The sequence below is a fragment of the Piliocolobus tephrosceles genome, chromosome 3, assembly GCF_002776525.5.
Source record: "Piliocolobus tephrosceles isolate RC106 chromosome 3, ASM277652v3, whole genome shotgun sequence".
Taxonomy (NCBI): domain Eukaryota; kingdom Metazoa; phylum Chordata; class Mammalia; order Primates; family Cercopithecidae; genus Piliocolobus; species Piliocolobus tephrosceles.
In genome coordinates this window covers 177,699,205-177,715,232 of record NC_045436.1, presented here as the reverse complement: position 1 = coordinate 177,715,232, position 16,028 = coordinate 177,699,205, and the positions used below count along the sequence as shown (strand labels likewise).

The following is a 16,028-nucleotide window of genomic DNA, read 5'->3' as shown; positions in this document are numbered from 1 at the left end:
CACATTCTTTGGCTTGTGGTCCCTTCCTTCTTCTTCAGATCTCTCTCACTCTGACCTCTGCTTCTGTTCTCTGATCTCCTGTTCTCAGACTCTGATTCTCCTACCTCTCTCTCACTTAAAAGGACTCTTGTGATGACACTGGCTCCACCAGGTGATCCAGGATCATCTCCACATCTTAAGATTCTTAAGCACAGCCACCGAGTCCCATGTGCCATGTGGAGTAACATGGGCAGTAATTCTAGGGATTCAGGTGTGGGCATCTTTGAGCATCATTATTCTGCCCACCACAGGTCCCATATATACTGATTTGGAGGCCACAGAAAACAGCAGACATTTAAAAATCAAATGAGCCTGTATTTAAACTGCATCTCTGTCACTTGCTGGCCATATAACCAAACAGTTTGTTTAACTTCTCTGAACATCTTTTCTTATATCTGAAATGAGGATAATAATCCATTACTGTATACCTGATGATAAACTACAATCCCCTTTCCTTCATTGTTTGAAAACATTCTTTTTTGCAGTGAATTAATTTTTTTTTTTTTGGTTTGCCAAAACAAAATCCACATCAGACCTCAACTGGCCTCTTGTCCTCTCCCATCTGACATGTCCCTTTCTGTTCTCTGCCATCACCCAGGAAGAAGGTTTCATGTCCAACAGGATGAGCTTAAGGTTTATCCTTTGCCAAATGTAGCGGTGTAATTCACTTATAAGAACTCCTTCCCAGGAGGACTGCGAGCAGTTGAAGTATGGGTTGGGGGATGGGGGAGGTCACAGCTGTCGTCAGGATGGGGGCAGTTTTCTCACGCTTCCCCTGCCTGGCAGGCTTCCCCTGACAGGACCAATATCTGGTCCCTGGCAGATATTGCTCCTCTCTGTCTCCCTGCAAGCTGGAGGGTGCATTTCCAACCTTATACCCTGGGTTTTGTTTCCTACCTCCCTTTCTCTGTTGCACTTGGGTTACTGACCTTGAGATGAGATGGTGTGAAAAAAAACTCAGACAAACCTCAGTTGAAATCCCAGCTTAGTCACTTCCCGGTGGTTCACTTGAGCAATGGGCTTAAGGTTTGTCATCCTCAGCACTCCAGCCTGAAGATGGAGGTGGCCTGGTTCGCCACGTGCGGCTGCCTGAGGAATCCAGCAGTGTATAAGGCAGAGCACGATGCGCAGAAATGACCTGTGTGTGCAAGAACCCTTACGCACAGTAGGCAGCTTCAGGAGGGTCCGATTGCCTCCTCTGCAGGGGGAGAACAGAGTGAGAGGAAGGGATATAAAGTCAGTGACATGCAGTGGGTGCCACAGAGGTGTGTTAGATGAATGTCGAATGATTCGTTGCCCAAGACTGCATAGAAAACAGGATTCTAACTCAACCACCTGGACTCTTCTGCCTAAACCAGGTCTCTTTATCTCTTATCTCCCAGTGGGATCACCTCAGTCAGGCTCTTGGGGAGAGGAAAGGGTAGTTGTTCCATGTGGACTCTGGCACCAGACTACTCTGTTTAAACTTCAAAGTCTTACTTGCCAGTTATGACCCTGGACAGGTTATTTATGTCTCTGAACCTCAGTTTTCTCATCTGTAAAACGAGGCTAAAATTGTACTTTCAAGGTTACTGTGAGGCATTAAAGAGTTACTATCTGTTAAGTGCTTACAATGGTCTGGGCACATAGTAAGCTTTCTATAAGCAGAAGCTGTGAAGATCATTTCCTGCTTCTGCATAAAGTCAGCCCTTTCTCAGCTCCTTCCTTGTGTCACTTCCTCTAGTCTTGGCAACTGCCCAGCCCTTTCTCACAATGGGAAGTGTTTTCTTTAAAAGCAGTAAGATTTCCATCACCACCAGCAAAGCCTGAGAGACTGTGTCCTCAAGATGTTAAGAGTAGATTCAAGCATGCAGTAGGAGGCCTGGCCTCCAAAGTTCCACCTAACTCAGATTCTTGAGTTTTCTGATATTTCTCTGGGTTATGTCACCCTGAACATTTGTGGGATTTTAGAAGAAGTTTCTATGTGGTCTTCAACATGAATTGTTCTTGCCTGGAATGGGCTGGGAATAGTATTTCACCAGACAGAGAAAAATTTTCATTGAAAAAATCGAAACCACTTGCGTGATAGCCTGGAGGCCGACAGGCCTCAAGAGGAGTGCCTGTGGCAAATCTGCACAGTGGACCCAGGGACACAAGGAAAGAGGAGCCAGGATGCAGCTGTGGTGGGTGGAAGGCAGATGGAGGCTGTGTGTGGAACTGTCTGTTCTCACATTCAGCACTCTCTCCCATTAGAGTATACACTTGTTGAAGGCAGAGACTTAGAAATACTCATCTGTGTCCACACACTAGCTTGTCTCTCAAGCACAGAAAAAGAACTTGCTAAATTCCCACCGAGTGGATGAGCCCACACTCTAGGCCTGGCTGAACCTCCTTGAGGTTGAGGCCCTGAGGGAGCCATTTCACATCTCCTCTCCTGTTTCCTCTTCCAAGAGTGGGCAGGTAACAATACCTACCTGCTGCACAGACCCCTTGTTACAGGGTTGAAAGACAGAAGATTCAGGGAGGTGTCAGCTGAGGCCATGGATCTGATGGCCCCAGGATCCTCAGTCCATGGGACCCAAGAGTCATAAAACAAGAACATGAATCCATCTGTCTGTCTGGTATTCTTGGAGCTTGGCCGCACTGCGGGAGCTCTGGCTTGCAGCTGGCAGGGCCAGGGGTTGAAGGGACAACTCCCAGCACGGAAGGCCGTGGGTGAGGGGCCTTGCAAGAAGCACTGATGCTCCCCTCTGCAGTCCCCACACAGTCCTGACTTTGCTTGTCTAGACTGGCCCGAGGAGGGGGCCGGCAGCTGGCAATTCTGCCTCTCCAGGAAGTGCAGCTAGGACTGCAGGGTCCCCAGGGACTTGCAGGATCCTCTGCCTGATAATCGTGGAGAAATACGGGAAGGTGTCTATAGGAGGCAGGTGGTGCCTGGCCTTAGAGAGCCCCAGCAGAGCGACCTCCACGACAGAGGAATCCCAGAACGCCCAGACTGCAAGCTCCAGGAGCAACAAAGGTCAACTGTGCCCCTCGAATGAGGGAATATCTGTCCATCTGGTTGACTGCCAGCTGTGTGTGTGTGGTCATCTCTGTCTCTGTGAGTCTTTCTCTGGAGAGTTTTCATTTAAGCTTTTGACTTCCTTTATTCCTGGTGTGGACTTGTGTGTGGGTGTCCTGTTGCCAGTTTAGGATGCACAAGTGTGGAATCGCCGTGAGCTTGCCTTTGATATTGGTGTGTTGTGTGGTGTCATTGGCATGCACGTGTATGTGTGTGTCACTGGTTCTCATGCAAGAATGTACTTCTTTTATGTGTCTGTCGGAGTGTACCCTTAGCATGTCCCGCTTGGCTGCTGTACCACCCTTCCTGGACCTTACCACCCCTTGGCCCACCATATGGGTGCTTTTGTCTCCAATTCTCCTCCTCAGCAGGTCAGCTCCTGGAGGGCAGGCACTTGGTCTATTTTGTCCGTGGCTCTGTTTCCAGCTCCTACAACAGTGCTAGGCACTAGTGGGCGCTCAACAAAATAATACTGAGGGAATGAACGGTGTGTCCAACGCATGTGCCTCTCCAGTTGTGCAATTAATCTTGGTGTGATGCTGTGTGTGAGTGGGGTTGTGAGACAATGAGGATTTCTGTTGCGTGTAATGAACTTGGAATGTGCACAAGCGTATATATGTATGTGTGTGCAACATTGAGTATGGTGTGCATTATCGAGCCCCTGTGTATCTCGGGAGAGCATGTGTAATTGACTCTCGTGTGTGTGCCAGCATGTCTGTGCATCTCTCATGTGTTTGGCGTAATTGTCTGGTGTGCAGGTATGAACCCGCGTGTGCCTCTAGAGCGTGTGGACGCGCGAGTGTACCCACACGGCTCCTACCCCGCGCTCTCCTCGCGCCCTGCGCTCCGCCTGGGGGCGGAGAATGGGGGTGCGGCGAGGGCACTGCGGTGCCTTGGCCCGCCCTCCGCGCTGCGGTTCGGGCGCGTCACCATCCCTCCCCGCCCCAGCCGCGGTCCCCGCCTCCCGGTCCTTTGTAGTTGGCCGCGCCGCTAGCCTGCAGCCGCCCGGAGTCCCCGCCCCAGTCCCGCCCCGGCGCGCGCCCCGCCCCGCCTCTCCCCTCCCCGGGCCGCAGTCGCGCCGGGGCCGCCGCGGGCCCGCACCGAGGCGCGGAGCGCGGGGCACGGCGGTGGCCAGGGCCGCGGGTGGGCGGGCGGGCGGGTGGGAGCGCGGCGGGTAGCCGGCCTTGGACGGGTATGGCGGACCGGCGGCGTGCGTGGAACACGGAGGACGACCTGCCCGTGTACCTGGCGAGACCGGGTAGCGCGGCGCAGACCCCGCGCCAGAAGTACGGCGGCATGTTCGCCGCGGTGGAGGGCGCCTACGAGAACAAGACCATCGACTTCGACGCCTACAGCGTGGGCCGCCGCGGCTCGGCCCGCACGCCGCGCAGCGCTGGCCGGCCCGACGCGGTCGGCCTGCCAGGGCCCGGCGGCAGCGAGGACACCGCCAGCGACGTGAGCGAGCCCTCGGGCTCCGCGGTCAGCTCGCCCGGAGAGCGCGACGAGCGGCCGCTGGCGCTGCGCATCCGCTGCCCCGCGCCCCGCGACCTGCCCCTCGGCCGGGACAATGGCCAGGTACCCTCGGGGCGCGCGCGGGCCGGACGAGGGGGGCGGGGCCCGGGAGGACCCAGGGCATGGGGCGCCCGAGGGCCATGCCCGGGCTCCGGGTGTTGGGGCAGCTGCCGCCAGGCTGGGGAGAGCCACGGCGCGGCCCCTCCCCCACCTCATCATGCAAGAGGTTCCCAGAGCTGGGGTGACTGGGTCAGGGCTGGCCGGCGTGGTCCGTGAGACTCGGAAGGGATCGCCCGGGTCCAGTCCTGGCCCCTTTTCTGCAGAAAGGGAGAGCGAGGTTCTGAGAGGGAAAGTAAGTTGGCTAAAGCCACCGCATGGACGCTTAAAACGCGAAGGAACCTCTGGGATGAATCTAACCCAGACCCCTCATTCTGTTTTGTGAAAAGAACTGGAGCTCCGTTCCGCATTGGTCCATTCATCCATCCACTCACTCGGTAGTAATTATAGAGCACCTACTGTGTGCCAGCCCCAGGAGAGGTTCCGCGAGTCGCCTGCGGCTACACAGCTTCAAGCTGGAAGGAGCTTTTTCCCGAGTGCTCCCCTCATGCTTGCTTGGGGGAAGGATTTGATTGAGGATTTAGGTCGTCGGACAGTTGGAGCCGTAAACCCCTGTCCTCAAGCGCCAATATATTCAAGGGGCACTCCTGAGCTCCACAGCACACACCAATGTGCCTCCTTCACAGAGCAAGGTGGAGGTAGAGCTGGGATTTGAACCGGGATCTCTAGCCTCCTAGACCTGAGTATGGGGCCGGGAGGATCAGGGAGAGGGAACGCTAGGGCTTGGGCCCTGTGGGTATTCTCTTTTGAGCTGGGGGTCACCAGGGAAGTAGGGGAAGAAGGGTCTATGCACGGCGTAGCCTTTGGATGGACCGACAAGATGCAATGTTAGATGCCGGAAAAACGGAAGTTGGAGCACCGGAGGGCTAGGCAGCTTTCGAATTGGTCCAGACTTGGAAGCTGCAGCACTGCTAGGTGCCGGGCCCAGGGTAGGCGCTAGGTCCCTGGCTCAGCAACCTGGCCCCACCCTCCAGAAGTTCCCAGGCTAGGGTGAGCGAAGGATTCATTGTGATAATTAAATCAGTTAATGCCCGTAGGTAGTGAGCATTCAATAAATGTTTGTTGTTGACTTTTATTACAATAATTATCATTTTAATTAAACCTTCCCCTCTTAAATGCTATGAGTGACCCAGAATGAGCCTGGAGGGAAGCAGAACTTGATCGGGGCAGATATCTGGGAGGGCTTCCTGGAGGAATAGGAGCAGGGGGCTGGTAGAAACCGTGGTGGGCCTCTTCGGGCCCCATCCCTTCGCGGGCCGGCTTTCTGCAGCTCCAGAGCTCTCCGTGGTCCTGAAGTCGGCGCCTCGTGAGGCAGAGGTCCAACAGCAAGGGTGTGTGTGTGTGTGTGTGTGTGTGTGTGTGTGTGTGGTGGGGTGGTCAGAAAGGGAGATGGTGCGAGAGTCCAGCCTCCTCTTCCCCCACCCCTTCTTTATCTCTCCCATCCACTACCTTCCCTGGTGTTCCGACCTCTCTTGGGATCCAAACCCCCGAGCCCAATGGGGAGGCTTCTCGGTCGCGGGCCGAGAAGCCGGACCAGCACCAGGGAGCCCGGGTTTCCAGCCAAGGCGCTTTGCTCTGTTGAGCCTCAGCTTCTCCATCTGTCAGATGGGGGTGGCTGTCTTCTCCTGGCCTTCTTCAAAGCGTGGTGGGGTACCAGGGAGGCGAGGGCGCTTTGTACACTGCTCGTAGCTGTCCCAAGGAGAGTTCCTCTGGAGCTGCGGTCAATGTTACCAACGCTAGCATCACCCCCAGGGCGCAGCCTGGGCCAGCCCCACAGCTGCGCCCTGACGCTTGGGGACGCTGTTCGCTTCACCTCTCCCGTTCCTCTCCCCTACTCCTTCCTCTTCTCCATGTGGCCCCCTCTGCCTTTCTCCATGGCTTCTCAGGGACCGGACAAAAGGCAGCGCCTCTGGCGCGCCCAGGGCTCCGACAGCACTCGAGCTTCGCGACTGTGGAACTCAGGGGCTCCCGATCTCCACGGAGGGAGGGTTTTACTTTCTGCTGGCAGATAGCCTTGAGGCTTGGGTTACAGCGGGCTCAGGTTCCGGGGCGGGCCTCACCGCTCCAGGGCTTTGCAACGGGTGCCCCGGCCCTTCCCCCCGCCCACATGGCTTGTCCCTGGGCTGCAGGAGGGGTTTCTGTGGCGCAGGCGCAACGATTGCCGCTGCCAGAGGCTGAGCGTCTGCGGCGCTTTGTACCGGCGAAATCTGCTTGGGAGCAGCGATCTGTTTGGCCAGTGGCAGGCGGATGCTCCTCCCCCTGATACGCACGTGGTCTTGTCCCTTGCTCTGGGGGCTTTCTGCTCAGATCTCCAGACTGACCCCAGGGAACGCCCTGGTACGTGGGACCTAGGACTTAACAACTCCAAGGAAGGAAATGTAGGATTTGGGGAGGGACAGTGTCCCCACCTGCAATTTCCGGTCATTGACAAGGGTTTTAGGCCTCGCTGAGAGCCAGGGATGCGTGAATGCGTGGAGGGAAATGAGTTGTAAACAGTGTGGGGAAGCCTGGCTTCTCCATGCTGCTTTGCTGCAGCTAATATGTTTTGCACCTGGGGTACATCATTTTACCTCTGTAAGCCTCAATTTCCTATCTGTAAAATGGGAAAATTATGCCTAGTGTTCCTGGGGATACTGAGCTGGCTTATCTGTGAAGCTAAAACCTCACCTCTATTTTAAGGCCCAGGTGTCTCTGGCCTCCTGCCCTGGATTAGGGGAATGGCCTCTGGGGTGGTGGAGGTCAGGGCCCCAGCCCCCAACCAGGGTGCTGGCGGGGCTGTACCATAGACTTGGCCACCCTCGCTCTGGATGACAACTTGAAAGCAGAAAAGATGAGTCATTTCATAGGACCTGTGGGGTTGGATTTCGCATGCAGAAAATGAACAGCGAAGTGGTGGATAAGGTTGGTGTTTTATTCTGCCTGGGGACTTGGGGCACCTGTTCAGTGAGGTGGAGGCTTGCTGGGACTCCCCCTTTTCCTCCATCTTTCATCTTTTCCCCTCTGCTGTTATGAACCTTGTCAAGCTGTGACCTGGCTTCCTGCCTACCTCCCTCTGGAGCAACATCTGGATCATGGACTCCGGGGCTGGTGTCCACACTGCTAGGAGGCAGGAGCACCCTAATCCTCCTGAGTCCCAGCTTGTCCCCAGGGCTGTGGAGACCTTGGTGCCAGTGGCCCAGCCCTCCAAACACCTGCTGTCTTGGAGGCGATTCTGTGGGGTGACCTGGTGGCCCTGTAGCAGGACGAGCCGCAGACAAAACTCCTCAGACACCGGATTAAAGAAGGAAGTGGTTTTTTATTCGGCCGGGAGCTCGGCTCTTAAGATGCGAATCTGCCAACGCTCCTTGACGAATAAACCACTTCCTTCTTTAATCAGGTGTCTGAGGAGTTATGTCTGCGGCTCCTCCTGCTACAACCCCAGTGCCAGGCTGCTGTGTGGTGAGGGAGCTGCTGTCGGAGTAGAACAGGTCAGCATTAATTAAGGCCAGACCCTTCTGTCCCTGCTGTTCCCTCTGCCAGTTACGGAGATTCCACCCTAGAGGCCCCCAGGGAAGGCTGGTTCAATGCTAAGATGGAGAGGGTGTCAGGGAGAGGCTTCGTGGTAGGGAAGGCAGTGGAGATGGGTCTAGGGGAGTGGGCAGCCTTTTGTCTGGGGAAGACTATTCAGGGAGAGGGTACAGCCTGAATGAAGGCTTGGGGTCCGAGATGGAAAAATTGCTTGGTGCATTCAGGGAGAGGCACTCCGAAAGGACAAACGGAGGCTATGGAAGGAGAGGCAAGAGGGGAGCGGTCCTTGGGCGCGATCCTGGAGGGCCAAGAACGTTCCCAGAAGCTTGGGCCGGTCCTTGGCCCGCGTCCCACACTCTCTCCCCCCACATCCCCGCAGATGTTCCGGGGAGGCCTCCAGATGCGCGGCCGCACACCTGTGGCGCCGCCAGCGGGCTCTGACCGCGCCGTCGTTTTCTTTTAAAGGAGCCCTGAAAACCAGATTCTCTAGATCGCGAGAGCGAGGCCAGGGCCCGCCAAGGGCGTGTGAGCGGGGCGGGGGTCGGCGGGGCTGGGCGGGTGGGGGGCGGGGGCGGAGTGGGAGATCGTAAGGGAAGCGCTTCCTGGTTCGAGCCGAGAGGGGCGAATCGGGCTCCGCTCCGCGCCGCCGGGAGGAGCTGTCTGCAGCCCCCTCCTCCCGCCCTCGCCTCTTCCTCCTCCTTCTCCCGCCCTCCTCGCCGAGCCGGGCGGTGCTGGCAGCCGGAGCGGCGGCGGGCGGGCCGAGCAGCCTGGGCAGCCGCGCGTGGGCATCCACGGGCGCCAAGCCTCCGTCCCTCTCTCCATCCCTCCCGGGCCTTTGTCAGCGCGCCCGCGGGGAGCGAGGCCGAGAGCGCCGGACCGAGTCAGACAGCCCCGCAGGTCAGCGGCCGGGCCGAGGGCGCCAGAGGGGGCCATGTCGTACCAGGGCAAGAAGAGCATCCCGCACATCACGGTAAGCGGCCCCTGCCCCCGCTGCCCCACTCTGGCCTTCGGGGGCTGGGGGTGGGCACGCGGCAGGGTCCAGATCCACGGGACGCCGGCAGGGGCGGCCCCCGAGGCCTCCTGCGTCGCCGTGGGTGGGGCGGGGCCGGTCTCAGCATTTCAGCCCCCTCCCCCAGCCTCTGGGGACAATGGGGGTGGGGGAGCCCCGTGTGGCGGGGCGGGGCTGGAGCCGGGAGTCCCTCTCCCCGCGGGCTTGCCGCCCCCTCCCCCCACGGGATGTGCCAGAGGATGGCGTGGACAGGGAGGATGCGGAGCCGAACAAAAGAGGGAGGGGCGGGGTCCGAACCCCCTCCCCACAGGCCTCGCGCGGGGGTGGGAGGGCGAACTGAGCCTCCCTCGCTCGGCCCCGCACCGTCCGGCCCATGCACCTCACAACCGGGTACCTCCCCCGCCAGAGGAGGGAAAAAGATCAACCAGCGCTCCCCGCTCCCCGCCCCTACTGATGGAGTGGAAGTCGGGACCTAGGGACAGCGCCATGATGGAAGCTGGGTCCACCTTCCCCCGCAGCTAAAAATAACCTAATGGGGCGACGCTGGCGGCTGTGGCCCGGGAAGGGTTAATGCTGCCGACGCTGGGCCGCGAGAGGGTGGGGATGGTGGTGGAGGCAGAACGGCAGGGCTGCGTCCCTGGGTGTGGCCGGAAACAAAGGAACCCCCGTCTTTACGCTTTGTCTCGGGGTGGGGAGCTGAGGGCGCAGCGGTCAGGAGCTGGCGCTACGCGCCAGTTCCTGCCTGGCATCAACGTGGAGCCTGACTGTTCCTGAGGGATGCGGACCACTGGAGCCCATGTATGCAGGAGCAGCCCGGGGCCTGGAGGCGGGATTCTGGGCGTGGTGGAATCTTGCAGGGTGACTCCTGAGGTTTGACTACTGGAGACTGAGCCTGTTCATTTATGAAAATTCAGGCTCCTGGACAGTCGCAGGGCACCTGCCAGAGGGCAGCCTTGGGGCGGAGGGATTTGACACTTCCACTCACCTGCCAGTGGCCTGTCCCGTATTGCAGGCCTGTTTATTTGAATCGGGGCAACAAGGCTTTGCGGGTGGCATTACCCATGTAAAGCTCCCTGAGGCTGAAGCATGGGCTGAGGGCCTCCACCAGAGGGTCAGGAGGGAACCCAGGCCCCCTGCGTCCCCTGCACTGTTCTGCATCCGCCCCAGCTCTGGGCCGAGTCTTGAGTTAGAAAATTCCTCCTGGGCCCAGCCTCAGCTCTTGCCAGCAGGCCTCTGCCAAGCCCCCATCCAGAGGGTGGTCACCACCTCTTCTCCGTCCCTCAGCTCTGCCCTCTGAGACACAGAGGTGTAGGTGGCCCATTCGTAAACACTGTAGTTGGTCGAGAATCACCAGAAGAGGTATGGTTGCTCCCTTCTGGGCAATGTGAGAAGAAGGCAGGTGATATTTGAGCAAGTCCCTGCCTTGGGACCCTCTAACCCTGCCTCCCAAGGGAACTGAGGCAGGTGATGGAGCCAGGGGTGATGCAGTGACTCAGGAGTTAAGAGCTCTGGGTTTGAGGCTGTGTGCCCACAGCAGGTCTCTGCTGCTCTCAGGTCCCCAGTCCCCAAGGTGGAAACCTAACAGGATGGCCTGCAACGCAGGTCTGTGGGATGCTGCCTTAGAAGGTGTGCAGTCCCAGTCTGCTAAGCTGAAGTGGTCACCGGGCCTACTGGCTCTCACCCTCTGGAGTGGAGATGCCCAGGCTTTTCCAGCCGATGGAGCTGGGTGTCCCATGCCTCTGAACCTCAGTGCTCTGCTGTACAATGTAGGCCCCTTCACAGGACTCCTGAACATTCTAGGTGACCCTGCCAAAGCGTTTAGTGTGCTAGGTGCATGATAAAGGCTTCAGATCTGCTGACAGGTCTTGCTGCTTTAGTTCTTCATGTGAAACAATTAGTCAACTTGTACGTAAAGAGAAATCAAATGAGTGGTTCCAGCAGCCTCTAAAGGTGGTTTCAATGAGCCTGGGAAGGAGAGGGGCTGTAAGTTATGCTTAGTTCCTGGGAAAGAGGGCCTTGATGAGGATCATTTGTGTTCATTTGGCTCCCATCAGCCAGAAGGGTTTGTGACGTTAAACAAATCAAAACCTTCAACAAATCAGAGAGGATCCACTTCTATGGGGCTTCACGGTAGGGCCTTTCTTCTTCCTGAGGACCTTTTGTTAATAACACACATACACGTGTTGTAACAGGAACCAGATCCCTGCCTTAAATGCCATGTAACAAATGGGTGAGCACTGTGGCTTTTCAAATGGCTGCACCTTAGCCTGTTCCATAGTAGTCATTTGACAAGTTAAAGCAAACCCATTGGCTGTTAATGGGTTTGCATTAACTTGTCAAATGACTGCTGTGCCAAGCACAGTGCTGGGTGCCAGGAACAGTGGGGAGGAGATGAATGGGTTTGCCCTGGTCCTTCTAGAGCTTAGCCAAGGCTGACATTTCAGCCTGAAATGGTAGTGAAGTGTTAAGGGTATCACATGGAGGGGCAAAGGAGGCCCCAGCAGGGATGCTCAGCCTAGTCCTAGGGGAGGCAGAGGGCACAGGAGGAGGGAGGGGTTCTTCGTGTAGCCCGTGGGGCCCCAGAGGCAAAGGAGTTGGTGTGCTGGAGAAACTGAAGGAAAGACGGCATTGGTCGAGCCCACCCTCTGCTTCCCGCGGCAACCTCTGCATAGTTAGATCAAATCGTGAAGGCAGATGAGATGTTTCTGATAGCGATGGTGTGTGGCCTGTGGAGAGGCCTGGGGGCTTAGAAAGGATCGAGTGTGGTTCATGGGAAGAAGTGCTGGAGTAGCAGGCATAGCTCTCAGCTTCATCCCCAGGTCCCCACCTGCTTGTTGCTGAACCATCCTGTGCCCCCCTGAGCCTCAGCTGTCTCATCTGCACAGTGGGGATAAGGGTGTAGCTTTGCCATTGAGTTCAGAGACTGGAGAGGTGGGAACTAGAGTGGGGGAGGTGAAGGGGCATCACAGGCAGGGGCACAGCATGGGCAAAGGCAAGGAGGCTGATCGTTCTGCTCATGTTGACGATGATGGTGGTTTCTTCCTCTTTTTCCATCTCAGCCTTTTTCTGAGATAATATAGTAGCCGGTTAGAGATGGAAGAGTGAAAAAGCGGAAATACTTAGCTCCTGCCCCCAAGGACTGTTTGAAATATTTATAAAGCTCTCTTTCATGTGTGGCTTTTTTTTTTTTTTTCTTTTAATGAATGGCACAGTTGGGGATTAACTTAGCTGAAGCAGCTTCTTGTGCCCACTGCAGTGAGTAGAGCATCCTGGGTGTGGCTCTGAGCAAACAAAGGCACATGGCTTCCTAGCCCTGCAGAAGCTGTTGGCTCTTAATAGAGCCACCGAAGAGGGGAGGCCTGCTTAGTTGTGAGAGGAGTAAAGCGTGTCCACCATAATCATTACAGAGTATTGTTAAAAATGAAGCTTCATGAGTACCGATCACATGTGGTTTTGCTCTAGCCCAAGCATTCGGCACAATTGCCATTACCTCTCACCTAGTTCTGTGCGTCGTACTGAGAAAGGCAGCCTAGGTAGATCACCCCTCTTTCCCAAAGAGTAAACTGAGGCTCGGAGAGATTCAGAGGCTTGTAAAGGTTCTTCATTGGCCAGTGGAGGAAGGAGAGCTTACGTTCAAGCAGGGAGGGTAGATGGGCTGGTCTGCATGCTAGGAAAACCACTGCCTGTGTCTGTGTGTGTGTGTGTGTGTGTGTGTGTGTGTGTATGTGTGCATAGTTGTGTGTGTGAGTGCCAGTGTGTGTCTGTATGTAAATGTAAGTGTATGCCTTTGGTGTGTAAATGTGTTTGTGTGTGTAGGGGTGTGTGTGTGTTTGATCAAGCAGTGAAGATGACCAGGAAAGAAAGATCAAGTAAAAATCACATCAGGCTGAATAGTTGCTCTGATTTACAAGTACACAAAAAAACGTGTGAGGCCCTATTATGCTTTTTCTCAAGGGTGGCATTCAGCCTATCTATAGATACCCAGTTTATTCCCTGCCTTTTTGCACAAAGGATTTGAGATGTCCACAGTGATTTGTCATGCATATGGTGAAATCAGATGGAAGTCGAATAGCAGGACTGAGGATCAAGGAAGGACAGAACAAATGTGCCAGTGATGAGGACACTGGAGTGGCCATGATTAGTCATCCACTACTGATTCTGAGCATCTGTCATACAGGGCAGAGAAGCAAACACCCTTCATGATGTCAAGGTCATGATCAGAGAGGGAGAAGTGGACCATTTTTAGGGAAAACATTATTTTGTTTAAATCAAGTTCTTAACAATGTCTCAGAGGGGACATAAAAGTGAAAGTGACATAACTATGCCACCTTAACCCTGAATGCCCATTTATTCTAATGAACATGGCCAAGACTGAATACATGGAGCACACACCATGCAACGTACATGAGTGTGCATGGCACGTAGTAAATGTTTAACAGGTCATAGGTCCGTTCTGAAAACTCAGGCTGTGTCTTTGAGGAAATGAAAATTCAGAATGGTAGCTAACCAGCAGGTGTGGTGGGAAAGCATGTGTGTGTGTGCGTGTGTGTGTGTGTGTGTGTGTGTGTGTCCCTGACTTTAATGATCTTGCCATCTAAGTAACAAAGTGCATGCACGTAAAACAACTTCAGAAAGACTAAAGGGTGCCTGTAATCCCAGCACTTTGGGAGGCCAAGGTGGGCAGATCACTTAAGGTCAAGAGTTTGAGACCAGCCTGGCCAACATGGTGAAACGCTGTCTCTACTAAAAATACAAAAATTAGCTGGGCACGGTGGTGAGCACCTGTAATCCCAGCTACTCGGGAGGCTGAGGCAGGAGAATCGCTTGAACCTGGGAGGCAGAGGTTGCAGTGAGCTGAGATCATGCCACTGCACTCCAGCCTGGGTGACAGAACAAGACTCTCTCAAAAAAAAAAAAAAAAAAAAAAAAAAGAAGAAGAAAGAAAGAGAAAGATAGAAAGGAAGGAATGGAGGGAGAGAAGGAGGGAGGGAGGGAGGCAGGCTGCGGAACAGGGCACAGGTGTCAGAGGAATTCAGAGAAGAGATGATTCAGCCCTGGCAGAAGGAATGAGAGGTGGCTTCTTGGGGTCTGGAGGATGACATCAGCCAGTGTTAAGGGACTTGATTGGTGGAGGGAAGGGAAGGACATGCAAAGTGGGTGGAATATTTCACACAGCTGAATCAGAGGATGCAGAACTGGAAATACATGTGAATGGGTGGGGCTATGGGGGGATTCTATAAAGTTTTGGAAATCAGGCAGAATGCACCCAAGGGGATGGAAATAAGATGTGGGTTCTAAGTGTATCTCAGATATGAATGGGCTATTTGATGTTGACCAAGTCACTTTCTCTCCTTGGGCCTCAGATTCCTTTTCTTGACAGGGAGAGTTGGATTAGATAATTCAGTTCCAAGTTCTAGGCCACTCTGATCTTCTTCTGTGGTTAATAGGAAGACACTGGAAGTTCTTGAGGTAAGAGGCTGTTATTATGAAAGCAGCTTGTAGGAATATGGATTCTGAACTCAGACTATCTGGCTTTGAATCCTGGCTGTTTTACTTACTAGCTGTGAAATTGGGGCGAGTCACTTATTCTTTCTATGCATCAATTTTTTCTGTACAGATTTATGTTTGGAAATCAGAATGATATTTCCTAAGATTTTTTTCCCCATAGAATTAAATGACCTAATATGTGTAAGATGCTTAAAATACTGCCTGCACATAGTAAATGCAATGTGGGTTAGCTATTATTATTTTTACCGTGGGGTGGTATGTTAGCTTTGCTCCATAGCACACAACCCAAGGTCTCAACAATATACGCTTATTTTTTGCTCATGCTACATGAGGGCTGTGGGTTGGCTGTAACTTTGCCCTGTTTACTGGTGGGTAGTGAGTCTGCTCTGTGCATCTCCTCACTTTGAGACTCAGGCTGAAGGAGAAGAAAAGCACAAGAGATTGGCAGCAACCTGAAATATCTTTAAGAACTTGTACTCAAATATAGCATATTTCACATCTACTGATAGTGTACTGGCCAAAGCAAGTTGTATGATCAAGCTCTAAATCAGCGGGAGAGAAGCACAAAGTCAGTCTTTCTGGAGGAGATGTGAGGATTAAATGTGAAACTCCTGACATGTGAAAGATGCTAATACACACCCGTGGAAGCTGATGATGAGGTGGTCAGGAAGCACAGGGAGTGGGTTGGAAGAAAAATCCCACCATCGGCTCTTAGGTTGAACTGGATTTGGGAGCAAGCTCCAAATTGAGGTGTCTCAATGGACAATAAGGAATAGATTGGAATGAGGGTGAGAGGCAAGGGACAGAGATAGAAATTAGGGGCCCATGTACAAAAGGTATTGGTAGAAGACAGAAAAATGCAAGGTATTTCAGCACCCAGTGGTTCTCAGCCTATGTGCTGTGAGCACAGTGGTGTACTGAAAAAAATTCTCTGCAGATGTACTGCTAAATTTTGATCAGCATTTAAAATTTATGTTTACTACAACCAAGTTTATGAATTATTGTAGCATCTCGCAGGTGGAGCCCTGAGTATTCACAAGCAGAGAGATGTTGAATAGAGTCTAATTTGCTGTAAGTAAAAGTCAGCTCTTGCCATGGAAGAGGAACACCAGAGGACTTTGCCCTGAGGGCATATAAGAGAACATGGTCAGGGCAGCGGACAGCACCATGGTGCTGAACAGTAACCAAGTGTAATCACAACTACTATAGACCTGTAAGACAGCCACAGTCACACGGTAGTGGGAGGGCATGGTGATGGTTGCAGACATACTTGGTGTAGTTTTAGATCTTTAATCC

At 54.2% G+C, this 16,028-nt stretch overlaps 1 protein-coding gene across 4 annotated transcripts in view; it reads left to right on the top strand.

The window, feature by feature from the left end:
- Nucleotides 1-4,273: 4,273 nt before the first annotated feature.
- CRMP1 (collapsin response mediator protein 1) overlaps nt 4,274-16,028 on the top strand; it is a 71,856-nt gene continuing 60,101 nt past the window's right edge. The window contains exons 1-3 of one of the 4 annotated variants that reach the window (XM_023206888.1): nt 8,075-8,175; nt 8,595-8,740; nt 9,058-9,185. In XM_023206888.1, the coding sequence (XP_023062656.1) occupies nt 9,147-9,185 (39 nt within the window). In that variant the 5' untranslated portion in view covers nt 8,075-8,175; nt 8,595-8,740; nt 9,058-9,146. Of the gene's footprint in view, nt 4,655-8,067; nt 8,176-8,594; nt 8,741-8,793; nt 9,186-16,028 lie in introns of those variants that run through there. The other 3 variants (XM_023206886.1, XM_023206889.1, XM_023206887.2) reach the window with 3 other exon arrangements.